Source organism: Sus scrofa, chromosome 5, assembly GCF_000003025.6.
Source record: "Sus scrofa isolate TJ Tabasco breed Duroc chromosome 5, Sscrofa11.1, whole genome shotgun sequence".
In the NCBI taxonomy this organism is placed as follows: domain Eukaryota; kingdom Metazoa; phylum Chordata; class Mammalia; order Artiodactyla; family Suidae; genus Sus; species Sus scrofa.
Genome location: NC_010447.5, coordinates 74,804,472 through 74,820,408, shown reverse-complemented (window position 1 = coordinate 74,820,408; position 15,937 = coordinate 74,804,472). Strand labels below are relative to the sequence as shown.

Genomic DNA, 15,937 nt, shown 5'->3' with positions numbered 1-15,937 from the left:
GTTCATATTCAGGACAGTGTCTTACAAAACCTTTTCTTTTTCTGACTACTATAATACTTTATACTTTTCTTACATTTAAATAAATCTTTGTTTAATAGAATGTAAAGTACTCAAGTTTAGCTTCCCTTCAGTGTAATCAAATTTAAAAATTTTTTTTGTTATTGTAAAAGAATTGCATGTTTATTGTAGAAGATTTAGAAAATAGAAAAAAGTATAAAAAAGATATCAAATGTCATTAAAAATTCTCTTAGAAATAACTACAGTAACATTTTGATCTGTTTCTTTACAGACTTTTTTCAGAGACTATGCTACATACACATGCTATGCAAACATTTTTATGTATGTGAAAATCACACTATATGTGCAATATATATTTTACTTGGAAAAAAATAAAATAATTAGGTGTTTTCCTTTTATTTTATTTTTTTTTTAGGTTGTGCCCACAACATGCAGAAATTCTCGGGCTGGGGATCGAACTTGCACCATATCAGTGACCTGAGCTATAGCAGTGACAACATTGGATCCTTAACCAACTAGGTCCTGGGGAACTCTTATGATTAATAGTTTTAATGAAACTTTATGTCATGAAATATTTCAAAATCCTGTTCACTAGAGTTCCCTGGTGGCCTAGCTGGTTAAGGATCCAACATTGTCACTGCTGTGGCACAGGTTCAATCACTGGCTTGGTAACTTCTGCATGCTGGCATGGCCAAAAAAAAAAAAGTGTGCATTATATAAACTAATTTGTTTAATCTTCCCTTATTTTTGGATATGGAAATTCATTCTAGTTTTTCATTGGACATACTACTGTGATTAATGTTAACGTACTTAAATCTGGTCCTTGTGGATACTTTCCTTAAGATAAACTTAAAAAGTCGAGTCATTGGACCAAAATTCTGCCTAACTTGATGTAATATTGATATATTAATCTTAGTCATCAGATGTTTTAGTGTCCACTATTTGCAGGTGGATGTTTCTAAGCTTTTATATGAAGGATAAAAAAAAATGTATATGATTTTGTCTTTGTGGTCAATGAGTGCAGTACAGTAAGAGAGAATGGCTTTAGATGTTAAAAGGTATTTAGGTGTTAGAATCTAGTTTTTAACCACCAAAGATGAAACAGGTTTTTAGTTTCTAGAAGGAAAGAGTGCTTTGATTTGGCTTATGGATATGTGATTTTAATTTCCCTTCAACTAATAGTAAGATTTTAGCAGATGCAGAAAATCTGAAGATATTTGGGAGGGACAGTAAGCTAAACAATCTGTCTAGTAAAGCAGATAGTTCCTATAAGGAATAAAGAAAATATAGATGAAAAGAAAAATTTATGCCATTTCTTTTTCTTTCCTTTTTTTTTTAGTGGCTGCACCAGCAGCATATGGAAGTTCCCAGGATAGGAGTCAAATTGGAGCTGTAGCTGCCAGCCTACACTACAGCCACAGCAACACCATATCCCAGCCAAGTCTGCAACCTACATCCCAGCGCTCGGCAACATTGGATCCTTAACTCACGGAGTGAGGCCAGGGATCGAACTCTAGGGATCAAACCCACTGGATACTAGTTGGGTTCATCCACTGCTTCACCATGCGAACTCCTATGTCATTTCTTATAGGAGCGTCAAAGTTAGGCTAAGACAATTGGAATCAGTTATTTAGATGTTGGTGAAGAATTGAAAATTTGAGTAAGGAAGTATTAAGAGCAGAATTTTAGGAAAATCCTCTGATACTAATGGTTTTTTAGTAATGTTGGGGAAAAGAAAAGAGACCAAGCAGGAAAAGCCAGGAAGAGTGGAGAAGAGTTAAGAGGTTCTGTCACTTGGACTAGGGAGAATCAGAAAACTATATACATGGTGATAGCATTAGGCATGTGTGTTCCAGTTCTTAAAATAACTCTGTTAATATAATCCTATGATAATGGGTTTTTAGTGCACATTTATTTGTTGAAGTAAGTGAAAGGTATTTTTGAAATATTCCTTCAAATGTTTGTTTTAATATTCTGATAAAAGTGGTTGTCTGCCAGCCGTCATGAAATGAAACTTATTTTAAAAATATTTTTAACATACTTTTTAAACATTAGTTTAAGCATTTAAACTAATAATTTAAATGTAAGATTTAACTGAGTCTATATGATTTATCATTTATAGGTTGAAAAATATTGAAAAAGAACTTGAAAAGAAAAGAATGAATATACTTAACATTCGGTCTGTGGATGATTCCCTTAGACTTGGTCAGCTCAAAGGAAATCATTTTGATATTGTCATCAGAAATTTAAAAAACCAAATAAATGATTCCACAAGCCTGAGAGAGAGAATTTTGGAGGCTATAGAAAATGTGAAGGTAAGAAAACTCCACTTTATTTTTATGTATTTATTTAATTTTTAGTGCTGTACCCACGGCATGTGGAAGTTCCCAGGTTAGGGGCTGAATTGGAGCAATAGCTGCTGGCCTACACCACAGCCTCAGCAATGTGGGATCCTTAGCCCACTGAGCGAGGCCAGGGATCAAACCAGCAACCTCATGGTCACTAGTAGGATTGTTTCTGCTGTGCTGCAGTGGGAACTCTCAAGAAGTTCCACTTTAAAATAGAGTATTATAGGGTAATCTTTATGGTTCTTCTCCTTACATTGAGAAAAGAAGGGCAGTTTTTTGTTTTATTTTGTACCTTTTCTTTTTATGTGCATGTCTAATTATTTTTTAAAGTGATAATTATGGCCATTTGACTTATTTCTAAATTGCTTCTTAGTAATTTTTGTATTGAAAAAACACTTGGTAGTGTAATTTAAAAAAATTAAATGTGTAAGGTTCCCTGTGGGGGGGCTATCATTATAAAAAGGTAGATTTTTTTTTTTAAGCATATGCCATATATAGTAGTATTTCAGGCAAAGGGATTAATTTTGGGGGGGGGACTTTGTTCAGTAATTCTTTTCAGAAATCTTTGGTAAGTAGTTTTTAATTACTCTTCAGAATCATGCACCATCTTTTTTCAATTTAATTTTGAATTTTGTTTCAGTGTATACAAATGATACATCACCTACATTTTATCATGTCTTATAGTAAAAAATTACTTACCATAAGTTTTTAAGTGACATTTGCCAGGCATCTCAGTATGTACATACAGCTGATCATCAGTCTTACCATCCAGATTGTGGGTAAGCAAACAGTTCTCTGAAAAGAGCCAGATGATAGTTATTTGTAGCTTTGTAGGCTTAATGGGCTCTGTTGCAGCTACTCTGCTGCTCTTGTGTGGAAGTAGTCATGGATAGTACGTAAGTGAACGAGATGTCTGTGTTCCAGCAAAACTTTATTTTTGCAAAAACAGGTGTTGGTCCAGATTTGACCTGTGGGCTGGTTAGTTTGCCAACCCCTGAGATCATAATTCTCAATGTGGCGTCTCTACCCCTAAACCAATTAAATAAGGACCTCTGGGGATGCAGCTTAGGCATTAACATTAAAAAAAAAAACCAATTCCCTCAGTAATTCTACTTTACAGCTGCCATTGTGAAACAAGGTGGAAGTTTCTGACCACAGAGGCCTTATTACACAATTTTATGCCTCTTCAGCAGGAAAACAAGCAAACAGAAAACAGGTTTTAATCAAAATCGATATTATTTTTTACATTCAGGAAACTATCTTCTACCAAAGATTTTAAAAATCCAGCACATTTACTTACACGTGGCATTCCCCGATTGTATATTCTTTATATGGTTGTTTTTTCCTTAAAAAAATTTTTTTTTTCATAACAGACTATTAGAAAGATATCCCTTAAAAAAGGGAATGGAATTTTCTGAACTCTGGTAGCATTTACTGCCTGTCTTTCATTTGGTACTTATGGTTATACAACTGCCCATTTAAACCCCCCCCCCCCGCCCCCGGAATACTCTTGGCTTTAGCCAGCTTTCCTTTAGTTCTCATGATGAGAAAAAGGAAGTTGAGAAGCCCTGAAAATAAGAAGTCTTTGGAGTTTTGTTGTAAAGGGTTGTAGCTCTGATTGCTATAAACCTTTTGTTTTAGCTAACCCCATGTAATTTGGAGGAGGTATCTAAAACTACTCTGGTATTTGTGGGATCTTGTCTGATGTTACTTTTCCAAATTTGAAATAATTAAAAACATTTAACTATGAGACTTAATATAGGGAATATTCACGCTGTCTGCAGTTGAACATTGTGAATGGCACGAGGTAAGGATGCAGTTCCCTGTGTGCCATGCTGATAACAAATTGTCTTAGTATCCTGGAATTGGTGCTCAGTAATCATTATTGAATGAATATTATATTCCCCCAAAAAATGGGTGTAGAGGACTCTTTTGTCTTTCAAGAAACCTTTGGGGCCTGGTGTTTACTTTGTGAGCACATGTTTAACCACTGACCAATGTCTTTAATGGTTGCAGTGGTAAATTACAATTTTCTATTCTTGGTGAAGTGACACCACGCCACTGTCTTGGCCAGGCTTTTAGAAATTGAAAAACCAACTGTTATATATACATACAGGAGCCAGGACTTGCTGGATATGAAAATAAATCTGTTTCACATTTCATGTATCCCCAGACAGCTGAAATCTCAAAATCAGAAAGAGCTTCAGGGCAAAGAGCAGATCCAGTATTAGGTAACCAGTTCATCCCTCTTTTCCCAGTTTTAGCACTAAAAGCCACATCCCAGAAAACTCCTCAGTAATGTGAATGAAAAGCTGACATATTTTTAAAGCTTTTTCACTTATTTTCTAACTTTCAATCATTTGTTCTTTTCCTTTCTATTCCTAAGTGCGTAGCATTTCTCAGATTATTTGGTCTCCATGTGTAATTGCCAATTATAGAATTATTTTATTAAAATAACTATGAAGAGAAAGACTGCATTACAGATTCTGATACAATAATTGCATTTAGTTGTCTTAGTTTGGGACTGTTAACAAAGAACCATTGATGGGGTGACTTTTTAAACAGCAGAAAATTATTTCTTATAGTTCTGGAGGCTGGAAGCCTGAGAACAACATGCCTCTATGATCTTCTTATGTATTCACACATGGCAGGAAGAAAATGAGCTAGCTCCATGGCCTTTTCTTATAAGGGTGCTAATCTTTTCATGAGGGCTCTACTCTCATGACCTAATTACCTCCCCAAGTGCTCACCTCCAAATACCATCATGTTGGAGGTTAGGATTTCAACGTACAAATTTCGGGGGCATGCAGGCATGCAGTCCGTAAAATATACTTTTTTTTTTTTGCTTTTTAGGGCTGTACCTGTGGTATATGGAAGTTCCCAGGCTAGGGGTTGAATCCAGCCCCAGCCATAGCAACACAGGATTCAGGCTGTGTCTGTGACCTACACCACAGTTCAAGGCAATGCTGGATCCTTAATCCACTGAGCAAGGCCAGGAATTGAACCCATGTCCTCATGAATACTAGTCAGGTTCATAACCTGCTGAGCCACAGTGGGAACTGCCAATATAGTTTAAATTAATTGTTTTTTTTTAATTTATAGAATAAAGGGTTTGTGAATTACTATGGACCACAGAGATTTGGGATGGGAAGGAAAGTTCACACAGACCAAATTGGATTGGCTTTGCTGAAGAGTGAAATGGTAAGGATTTTTTAAACATATGAACTTAACCTCTTTTGTCAGTTGTACTTACTACAAAAGCCAGCTCCTTGCTTTCTTAACCCAGGATTTAAATGCATGTGTGCATACATGTATATACATTATCTCACTGAGCATTTATTGGGCAGCCACTACATTCTTGGTATCACATTACAAGAAAGCAATCTCTCCAGCGACAGATGAATTGATTAAGGTGAAGTACATACCCACACGGGAATATTACTCAGCTACAAAAAAGAATGAAATAATGCCATTTGCAGCAACATGAACGCAACTAAAGAGTTTCATACTAAATGAAGTAAGTCAGAAAGAGAAAGACAAGTACTGTATGATATTACTTTGATGTGGAATCTAAAATACGGCCCAAATGAATCTGTCTGCAAAACAGAAACAGACCCACAGGCAAGGAGAATAGACCTGTGGTTGCTAAGGGGGAGAGGGGAAGGAGAGGGATGGACTGAGAGTTTGGGGGTAGTAGATGCAAACTATTATATTTAGAATGGATAGACAGCAAAGTCCTCCTGTGTCGTGCAGGGAACTATATCCCATATCCCGGGATAGATCATAATGGAAAGGAATATAAAAAAGAATATATATATGTGTATAACTAAGCTCTACAACAGAAACTGGCACAACATTGTAAATCAAGTATAAAAGCAAGTCACATGTGATCCCCACCCCCCGTATTTAATACCTGTTTAAGACTTAGCAGGGAATTGACCAATACTCACCAAATTCTCAGTGAGCTAAACAAAGGGTTTAAAGGAAACTTATACCCTATTATTCCAGAAATCTGGTATCAGATATAATAAAAGATTTCATCCAAAGCCAGAGACAAAAGAGGAGCAGCAAGTTAGAATAAAAAAATCTGGCTAGTTTCAAAAGAAACTGAAAATGTGTGTCAGGAGTAAGAAGCCATATTTGCCCAATTACTATAATTATGTGTATTTTAAATGTGTATTTTATATATAGTTATGCATTATATATACACATATATTTTCACACTTGATGGAGTGCACATAATAGAAACTACAAAGCTATGAAAATTACATATACGAGCAAATGCAAGATTATTCGTGTGATAGTGTTGTGCTCACCCTTTTGTGTTCTGATAAGTTTTCTTGAGTTGAAGGGAAAGAAACAGTAAAAGCATGTGTGAGAAGCATTGTGCTTGTAAACGTTATCTTACACGTGGAAATAAGGCTGAGAGCTGATGACGTCCACCACACCTGCAAGTTTGTAGTCTGTTTTGGGCTTAACATTTCTGAGGGATTTTAGCACATGAAATGTGACTTATATGATGATGGGTTTAGAAGCCACATTGCTGAGAAATGATTAAATGAAGTGTTTTTTCAGTCTAGAAAATTTGGAAGAGGAAATTGGCTTATTGGAGATATTGCGATGTTGTCATGTGAAAGAAACATTTAATAGTGTGGGGTCTGCGGGACGCACCATGTGTTCTACCGGAGTTCTACCATTTGTCAAATATGTCACTATGGACAGCCTAGTTACTTTCCCAAGCCTTGGTTTTCTTAACTGTAAAATGGAAATTGTATGTATTTTACAAACTTTTTGTGAGAATTAAATGGAATAACTTTGGTGAAAGCACCTAGTGTAGTGCCAGGCTCATAGTGGACAAGTGTTCAAAAATATGATTAGACTGTGAGTGTTCTGGTTTTACAACAATAGAAATTAAAGGAGCCAAGTTTTCACGTAGTGTAGGAAAGACTTTTCTAACTGTTGCCCAAAGGAATGAGCTTCTTCCTCTACCATCCCCACCCCAAGAACTGGAAATTCCTGTTGCTGTCATAGCATTTAAACAAAAGGTAGATCACACCCATTCAATGGTTACCTCTTTCAAACTTCATCTTCCATGCTCCTAATTATTTGTTAATTTTGCTACAGTATCAGTTATCAGTTATTGCTGTGGAACAAAATTTTCCCCAAACCTAGTGGATTAAAACTGCAAGTGTTTATCATCTCACTGTTTCTGAGGGTCAGAAATCCAGGAGCAGCTCAGCTGGGTGTCCCTGTGTCAGGGTCTTTCATGTGTTTGCACTTAGCTATCAGCCTAGAGACTCTGTCTCTGAGGACTTGCTTCAGCACAGAGGATCTGCAGCCAAACTCTCTTGGTGGTTCTTGGCAGCAATCTTTAGTTCCTTTCTTTATCTCTCTCTCTCTCTCTTTTTTTTTTTTTTTTTTTTTTTTTTGCTTTTTAGAGCTGCACCTGCTGTATATGGAAATTCCCAGGCTAGAGGTTGAATCGGAGCTGCAGCTGCTGGCCACAGCCACAGCCACAGCCATGCCAGATCTGAGTTGCATCTACAACTTACACTGCAGCTTGAGGCAACACCAGATCCTTAACCCACTGAGGGAGGCCAAGGATCGAACCTACATCCTCATGGACAGCATGTCAGGTTCTTAACCACTGAGCCACAATGGGAACGCTATGGAACTTTTATTTTCTTGCCATAGTGCTACACATGGCATGGCTTCCCCTAGAATGAGGAATCCAAGAGCACAAGAGTGAGAGAGAGAGAGACAACAGAAACCTCGGTTCTTTCAAACCTCGGGAGGATCAGATCTTCTCTTTTTCCGTATCCCATGGTCCCTGATGAGTGTGGGAGAGAACTGCCCCAGTGTGGGTGCAGATGGTAGAGACCATGGTGGGGGGGAGGGTGGAGGTGAGGTGGAAGGGGATGCCTTTGAGTTTGGCTCCCATAGCTGGGAAGGCATATTTTTTTCCTTTTCACTGAAGCATCCCCTTCCCAGCCTTTGCATTCTAAATGCCTCAGTTTAAATTCTTCTCCCACTACCCAAGAATGAGTGAATTCCCTTATCTTGTGACCTCATAGCCTCCTGGACTTCCCAGCTTAGGTTTGATTATATTTTATAATTATTGCTTATTTCATCTTTTCTGATAAACAAAGACCATATCTCTCTTGCTCAGTGCTCTATCCCTGGCACAGTGCCTTGGACATGGCAGATGCTTAATAATATTTGTTCGAATGAATGAATGATGTAAAAGAAGAATGAGCTGGAGGTTAGGTTGATTGACCTATTTTAAGATCCTATCTTACTCTAAGACACAGAAATAAGTTACAGTGCTGGAGAAAGTGATACAATACAGGGGCTAGTAGATAACGTTTTTTAAAAAAATTAAGGAACATCTTTTAGTCCATTTATGTTTTAAAAGAAAATATTAAAGTTGGCAATTTAAATAAAAATACTTTGGCAATTATTTCTAAGAGCAAAGAATTCTGAGACTTGAGAACACAAATGAAATGAGTGGTTTGCCATTCCCCTGTGCTTGTTTCCCTCCCTTTTTTGGTTGTGTGTGTTTGGTTAAGTCTGAGTTTTATGTCATCACTTCATACTTGCATTCATACCTTGATGATAGAGGCAAAGAATGACAGAGAAAGAACTGTAGAAGCGATGGAGGGGCACTTTTTCAATCCATGATATTTTCCACTTATGTATAAGTTGCTTTGTTCAGGAGGTTAATTCTAAATTTAACATTCTTTAACTTTTGAATGCTTAAAGATAAAATTGCCGTGTCAAATACCATTTGTCAATAGCCTATTCTTTTAAGATGCTAGTTTGTACATTTTTTAAAAAAAGCAATTTTTAATTTTCGTATAACATGTTTACTTGCTTGATTTTTTAAGGTGAAAGCTGTAAAATTATTTCTTACACCAGAAGATTCGGATGATCCTGTAAATAGAGCAAAGAAGTATTTTCTTCAAACAGGTACTTACAAGTTCCTTTACCCCATACAGAGCCATGCAGATATATAATTTGAGTGTCATGTCAGTGGGAGGGTATTCATTGCAACATAAATGTGATAAGAAATAGACTTTAATACATTATATATTCAAACATTTTATTATGTGCCCTAGGCACTCTCTTTTTGGTCAGATCTCTGGGACTTTTAACTGTTCTAACTTTTACTCGGGGAGTAGGGATAAGAGGAGAGATAATTTGGGGGCTTTTCTTGGCCTAAATCCTCGCAGGAGATTCTCAGTTCTGAACTAGTACCAATGGATATGTAATTCACTATAGTCAGAGGAGACTGAAAAATGAACTAAATAGAAGTGCATTTCTTATATCTGACACCTTGTGCATTGTTTTTGGTCTAGTTGCCATTTAGCCCTAACTGCTAGTTGTCAAAACTTTAGCTCATTATATGTAAATGCATAATAGGAAGCACCAAGAAAAGGTTGTTACGTGTGGATTCTAGAGTCAGCCTCCATGGGGTTAACTTTCAACTTGAGCATTTCTCAACTGTATGGTCTTGCGCAAGTGATTTAGCCTCATTGTTTAGTTCCTTCATCTGCAAGTTGAAACTGATAATTGTTAAAAGTCTGTTTAGGACTTAAATAAAATAGTAGATATACTACTCTTAAAATAGTGCCTGGCACATACTAAATACTGAATAAATATTACTTGTATTTAAATAATAACAGTAGGAGTTCCTGTCATGGCTCAGCAGTTAATGAACCCGACTAACATCCATGAGGACAAGGGTTTGATCCCTGGCCTCTCTCAGTGGGCTAAGGATCTGGCGTTGCTGTGAGCTGTGGTGTAGGTCACAGATGCAACGTGGGTCCAGCATGGCTTGGCTGTGGCGTAGGCCGGCGGCTACAGCTCCGATTTGACCCCTAGTCTGGGAACCTCCATATGCCGTGGGTGTGGCCACCAAAAAGACAAAAAAAGACCAAAAATAAATAAATAAATAAATAAATAATAACAGTAATCTTAACATTTTAAGTTCACTCATTCATACGATCTACATATATGTGCATACTGAATTTCACTTACATTGAAATAAAGACATCAGTTTTCAGATATCTCCAATCATTATTTTTAATTATGCACATATTACCTAAATGTAATTATTCATAGGAGAAAAATATTTTTATGTTACATCAGAATCTGTAAACAGTGTGAGCATTTCAAAATTTTGAGTAATTTCAGTAATACTAAAGAATATTCAAAATAAGATACTCTTGTAGGGCCTTGAGAAAATAATTTCCTTATGGCAGGATTCTTAAACTCTAGTGTGCATAAGAAACTTGGTGCATTTATTAAAATGCTGACTCCAAGGTCCTACCTGAATAAGCATCTTTGTCCTGTAGTCGGTTTTTTTGTTTGTTTCTGACCACATCCATGGCATATGAAAGTTCTCAGTTCAGGAACTGAATCTGAGCTGTAGCTGTGAAATACACCATAGTTGTGTTAATGCCAGATCCTTAACCCACTGTGCCACAGTGGAACTCCCCAATAATCTAATTTTAAAAATCGTCCTACTAGTAAGACATAATAATGGTACTTGAAGGATCCAGATGTCAATCTTTCTTATTCAAAAAGTTCTGGGTAGGGATTTCCCGGGTGGCGCAGCCATTAAGGATCCAATGTTGTCACTGCGGCAGCCTGGGTAGCTGCTGTGGCATGGGTTCAATCCCTGGCCCGGGAACTTCTGCATGCCCCAGGCATGGCCAAAAGAAAAAAAAAAAAATTCTGTGTAAAATGTCCATAATAGCTCTTTAAAAATCTCCAAGCTCAAGGGTTTATGTAATGCTTTTAAAAAAAAGTCCTCTAAATAACTGCAAATTAGCTTATCTCCATTCTGAATTGGAATTATTAATGTTATGCTTTTTTTTTTTTAAGCAGGGAAAGTGAATGAATATTATAATTAATGATCTTTATTTAAAAAGAATCTCTTTGAGTGTAGCTAGATTTCTAGTTGGTGCTGAATATCATCTTTGTATATTCACAGGATAGCGTGGTTCATTTGGAGGGCATAGCAGAGGTCTCTATAACTGGCCTTTAAATGAAAGTTTCTAATTGCTCTTTTCTTTATTTCAGACGATGCTAAGGGCACACTCTCACTGATGCCTGAATTCAAGGTGCGGGAGAGAGCATTGCTGGAGTCCTTGCATCGCTTTGGCATGACAGAGGAGGGCTGTGTCCAGGCCTGGTTCTCTTTCCCCCATTCTATGCGTATATTCTATGTTCATGCTTATAGCAGCAAAATCTGGAATGAGGCAGCATCTTACAGACTTGCCACCTATGGATCCAGGGTAGTGGAGGGGGACTTGGTCTGTTTGGAGGAAGATGTTGACGATGAGCATTTACCAAGTAGTAAAGTAAGTGTCATTTCACCAAGAGTAGTTACCACACCAGGAACAGGAATTTTCAGAAGCCTTTATTTTAGAGACAATTTAAAACTACCCATTTTTTTTTAACTTATATATCAACTTATATTTGCTCATCTCCTGCTTCTACTCTGCTATCAGCTAAGGCTTAGCATGCCATTAAATGGAATTATTTATTTGTGGCCTAGAGCAACATTTCTCAAACTTATCACACACCTCTCTTCTTCCTAGTATGTGTGACACTTATTACTAGTCTATGAGGCCTATTTTGGGAAGCAGTATTTCTCATAGACTTTTTGACATTTGCTGGGCACAGAGGTTAGGGAGTGGTTTGATGGAAGCAGATTTTTTTTTTATTAATGATTTTTTATTTTTTTCCATTATAACTGGTTTACAGTGTTCTGTCAGTTTTCTACTGTATAGCAAGTTGACCCAGTCACACGTACATATATACATTTTTTTTCTCACATTGTCATGCTCCATCATAAGTGACTAGATACAGTTCTCAGTACTATACAGCAGGATCTCATTGCTTATCCATTCCAAAGGCAATAGCTGGAAGAAGATTTTTCATTCAGCATAATACAAATCAACTTTGCAATTTATGTATGCATGTATGTATGTGTTTTTCTTTTTTGGCTACCCCATGACATTTGGAGTTCCTGGGCTAGGGATCAGATCTAAGCCATGCTTGTGACCTACGCAGTAGTTGAGGCAATGTTGGATCCCTAACCCACTGTGTGAGGCTGGAGATCGAACCTGCATCCCAGCACTCAAAGATGCATCACATTGCACCACAGGGGGATCTCCAACTTTGCTATTTAGAAAAACGTTGTTGGTAACTGAGCTGAAGGTGTCACTTCATTGTTAGGCTGCCACCAGTCTCCATATGTTTCCATTGCAATTTCCGGTGATTAAAACAGAAAGAATCATTCTGATTTTTAAGCCATCTATTCCTCTAGAAATAATTGTGAAAAGATCTTGTTTGGGGATGGAGTCAAATTATACATAACAGAGTTAGAGCATATTGAGGGAATTTGGAACATATGAGAATCATGTGTATTTTTATCATGTTTTTAACAAATAGGTTCATCTGGTAACTGAAGAAGATGAATCAGCTAATACATATGCAATACATCAGGTAAATTGTTTAAAAATTAATATCATTTAGATGGAAAGGTAGACATTGTGCCCAAAAGACAAAATGTTTACAAGTTACACTCCCCCCTTCTTCTTTTCCTACCACTTTTAATTCAGTATAATTTATGCCCAATAAAATATACTCTCCTCAGTTTATAGTTTACGAGTTTTGACAAACGTATACAGTCATATGACCACCAAAAAAATCAAGATAAAGAATGATGTCATCTCTCCCCAGACTTTGGGTCTCTTTTGTAGTTACCCTTCCTTCCCTACTGGCAAGGACTCACCTGTTTTCTGTCCTATAGTTTTGAAAGAATGTCATAGAAATGGAATCATATATGGCCTTTTGTGTCTGGCTTCTTTCAGTAAGCATAAAGAATTTGAAATTTATTATGTTGCGTGTATTTGAGTTTTTTACCTTGTATCTTTTTCTGACTATTTTTTGGTTCCAGTTCCAGGAAAGTGTCTAGAAGTTATCAGCAGAGGAAGAAACCCCCTCAAAATGCAATGTTTACTCATAAGCAGCTGAGAAAATAAACATTGTTTTTGCTGCTTCTTATTTGCTTTCATATTTTTTAAATAAGGAAGAACAGTATAACATTAACCAAAATACCGTTACTACCCTCTGTTGAGCAATAGGGGTTATTCTTTGTGTTCCAGAAGGAATATGCTTTTAGAATTGTATGCCTGCCTAGAAATTAAATTTGTTGGATAATTAAATATACCTCATCTCTTATACATTAATAGCAGTTTGTCTAATAATATCTGACTTGAATGGGTTACCTTGGTTATTGAGGCCTTCTTGATTTTAGTTAGCTCTTCTCTTTGCCTGGAAGCCTCCAAAAGAGTCAGAATAGTATAGTATTCAGTAGCATGTTTTAGGCTGATTGTAGTATTTATATCCTGAATCTCTTTTTTACAGATTTTTTACAAATTTCCCAGTTGTAAAAGTAAAATATGGTCGTATATTTTTCTGAAGGCTGTTTCACATTCTTTTCTTTTTCCTTTTCTCTTGCACAGGTGGTTCTTCCAGTGCTTGGATACAATATTCAGTATCCAAAGAACAAAGTAGGGCAGTGGTACCAGGAGGTACTCAGCAGAGATGGACTACAAACTTGTAGATTTAAAATACCTCCTCTGAAACTGAATGTTCCGGGATGCTATAGAAAGATTTTGAAACATCCCCATAATCTCTCATACCAACTAATAGAAGACGCTGATATTGATGTCAAAAAGGACGGTTCTCACATCGACGAAGCAACTGTATCTCTTTTGATCTCTTTTGATCTTGATGCTTCCTGTTATGCCACAGTCTGTCTGAGGGAAATAATGAAGCATGACTTTTAAAACCAATACCCTTGATATAAACGGGTATGTGCCATTTTTTAAAGGAAAGGGAGTTAAAATTTCTTGAGCATCTACCATGTACTAGGAACTTTATAATCGTTGTCTCCTTTGATTACATGGCATCCTGATGAAGTAGAAGTTGATATTAAACATTCCAAAGGATGTACACCTAGTAAGTGTCAGATCTGAATTTAAGACTTTTTGTTCTTTCTATGATCTAATGTCTCAGTGACCTTTATTCTGTGTTGCAAAAGTTGTACTCTTTCTGGATTATTAGGAACATATACTGCCAGATAACATTAAAGAAGGTAACATTACAAAATATTCTTGGGATAATGTTTATATCCTTTATCCTTGCTTAAAATGTGGATGAAACTAGGTTGTAATGAAAACATATAGTTGGAGAGAGAAGATGGATGAAGCATTTTAAGTGTTGTCATTCTTTCCTGTTTTTGAAATTATTGATCAGAATAATACATCAGGGAAGTATAATCCCTCTGTGATAGCTAACTTTTTATGAAATAAATAATCTTGGATGAAGGTTGAAATTAAAATTTTCATACAGTTTCTTTATCTTGACATATGTAAACCTCCACTTTATTTTCTGTTTCCTAAAACATATAACTTACCTTTAATTTTTTTATTTATATATATATTTTTTTGGCTGTTCAAGTGGCATGTGGAAATTCCTGGGCTTGGGATCAAACCCACACCACTGTAGTAGCCTGAGCAACAGCGCTGACAGTGCCAGATCCTTAGCTGCTAGGCCACTGGGGAACTCCAAAATACGGATTTTTAGAGTCAGACATATCTGGGCTCAGACTCCAGCTCTGACACTGTGTAGTGACTTTTTGGGTGTTATTGTTTCTTTTTGAGGCTCACTTAAGGACTCAAGATGGCACCAACCTCATAAGCAACAAATAATAGAATTATCTCTACTTTTTTCTGTTTCTCATAAATCATCCTTAACCACTTTCTATCAGTTAAATTTGGGAGAAAATGGAATATACTGATTGGGAAGATCTGAGTGTTCTTTTATTGCTGGTAGCATTATATAATAATGAAATTTAAAAAGCAATGGAGAGTATTATATATCAGTAATTTGGTGCTTTTATACACTTAGGTCAGTCAAACCATTTTGGGTATATTAGAGTAAGGAAATAAAATTCAGAAGAAGGAAAAAAAACTATATGCAACCCGAAGTTTACTTACTGCAACATTTTTATATGTAATGAAAGAAATTAGAAATAGTTTGGAAGTCCAGCATTAGGTAACTAATTAAACGAGATGTATCAACTGGATGGCAAAACATATAATTATTATTTGAAATGATAGCCGATGGGGACCAACTATATAGCACAGAGAACTCTACCCAGTGTTCTGTGATAATCTAAGGGAAAAGAATCTGAGAGAGAATGGACGTGTGTATATATATGACTGGGTCACTTTGTTGTACAGCAGAAATTGTCATAACCTTGTAAATTAACTACAACAAAACTTAAAAAAAAATAAAAACAAAAAAGGTTTTGGGTATGTGAGAAAATGTTGCCCCTCGAAAGCAGAATACATATATTACAGAACATACATATTACAAATGCAGTACATACACTGAATGTAGCTTTTACAAATGAGAATCACTTTAGTGCAGTGATTAAAAATATAGATACTTGAACAAACTTCCTTAGTTTGAACTTAGCTTTGCCA

General features: G+C 36.3%; 1 protein-coding gene across 6 annotated transcripts in view; it reads left to right on the top strand.

The window, feature by feature from the left end:
• PUS7L (pseudouridylate synthase 7 like) overlaps positions 1-14,775 on the top strand; it is a 29,502-nt gene extending 14,727 nt beyond the window's left edge. For 5 of the 6 annotated variants that reach the window (XM_021092566.1, XM_013997955.2, XM_001924907.6 and 2 more), the window contains 6 exons: positions 2,141-2,333; positions 5,469-5,567; positions 9,254-9,335; positions 11,454-11,734; positions 12,831-12,884; positions 13,907-14,775. In XM_021092566.1, the coding sequence (XP_020948225.1) occupies positions 2,141-2,333; positions 5,469-5,567; positions 9,254-9,335; positions 11,454-11,734; positions 12,831-12,884; positions 13,907-14,233 (1,036 nt within the window). In that variant the 3' untranslated portion in view covers positions 14,234-14,775. The remainder of the gene's footprint in view (positions 1-2,140; positions 2,334-5,468; positions 5,568-9,253; positions 9,336-11,453; positions 11,735-12,830; positions 12,885-13,906) is intronic. The other variant, XM_013997957.2, reaches the window with a different exon arrangement.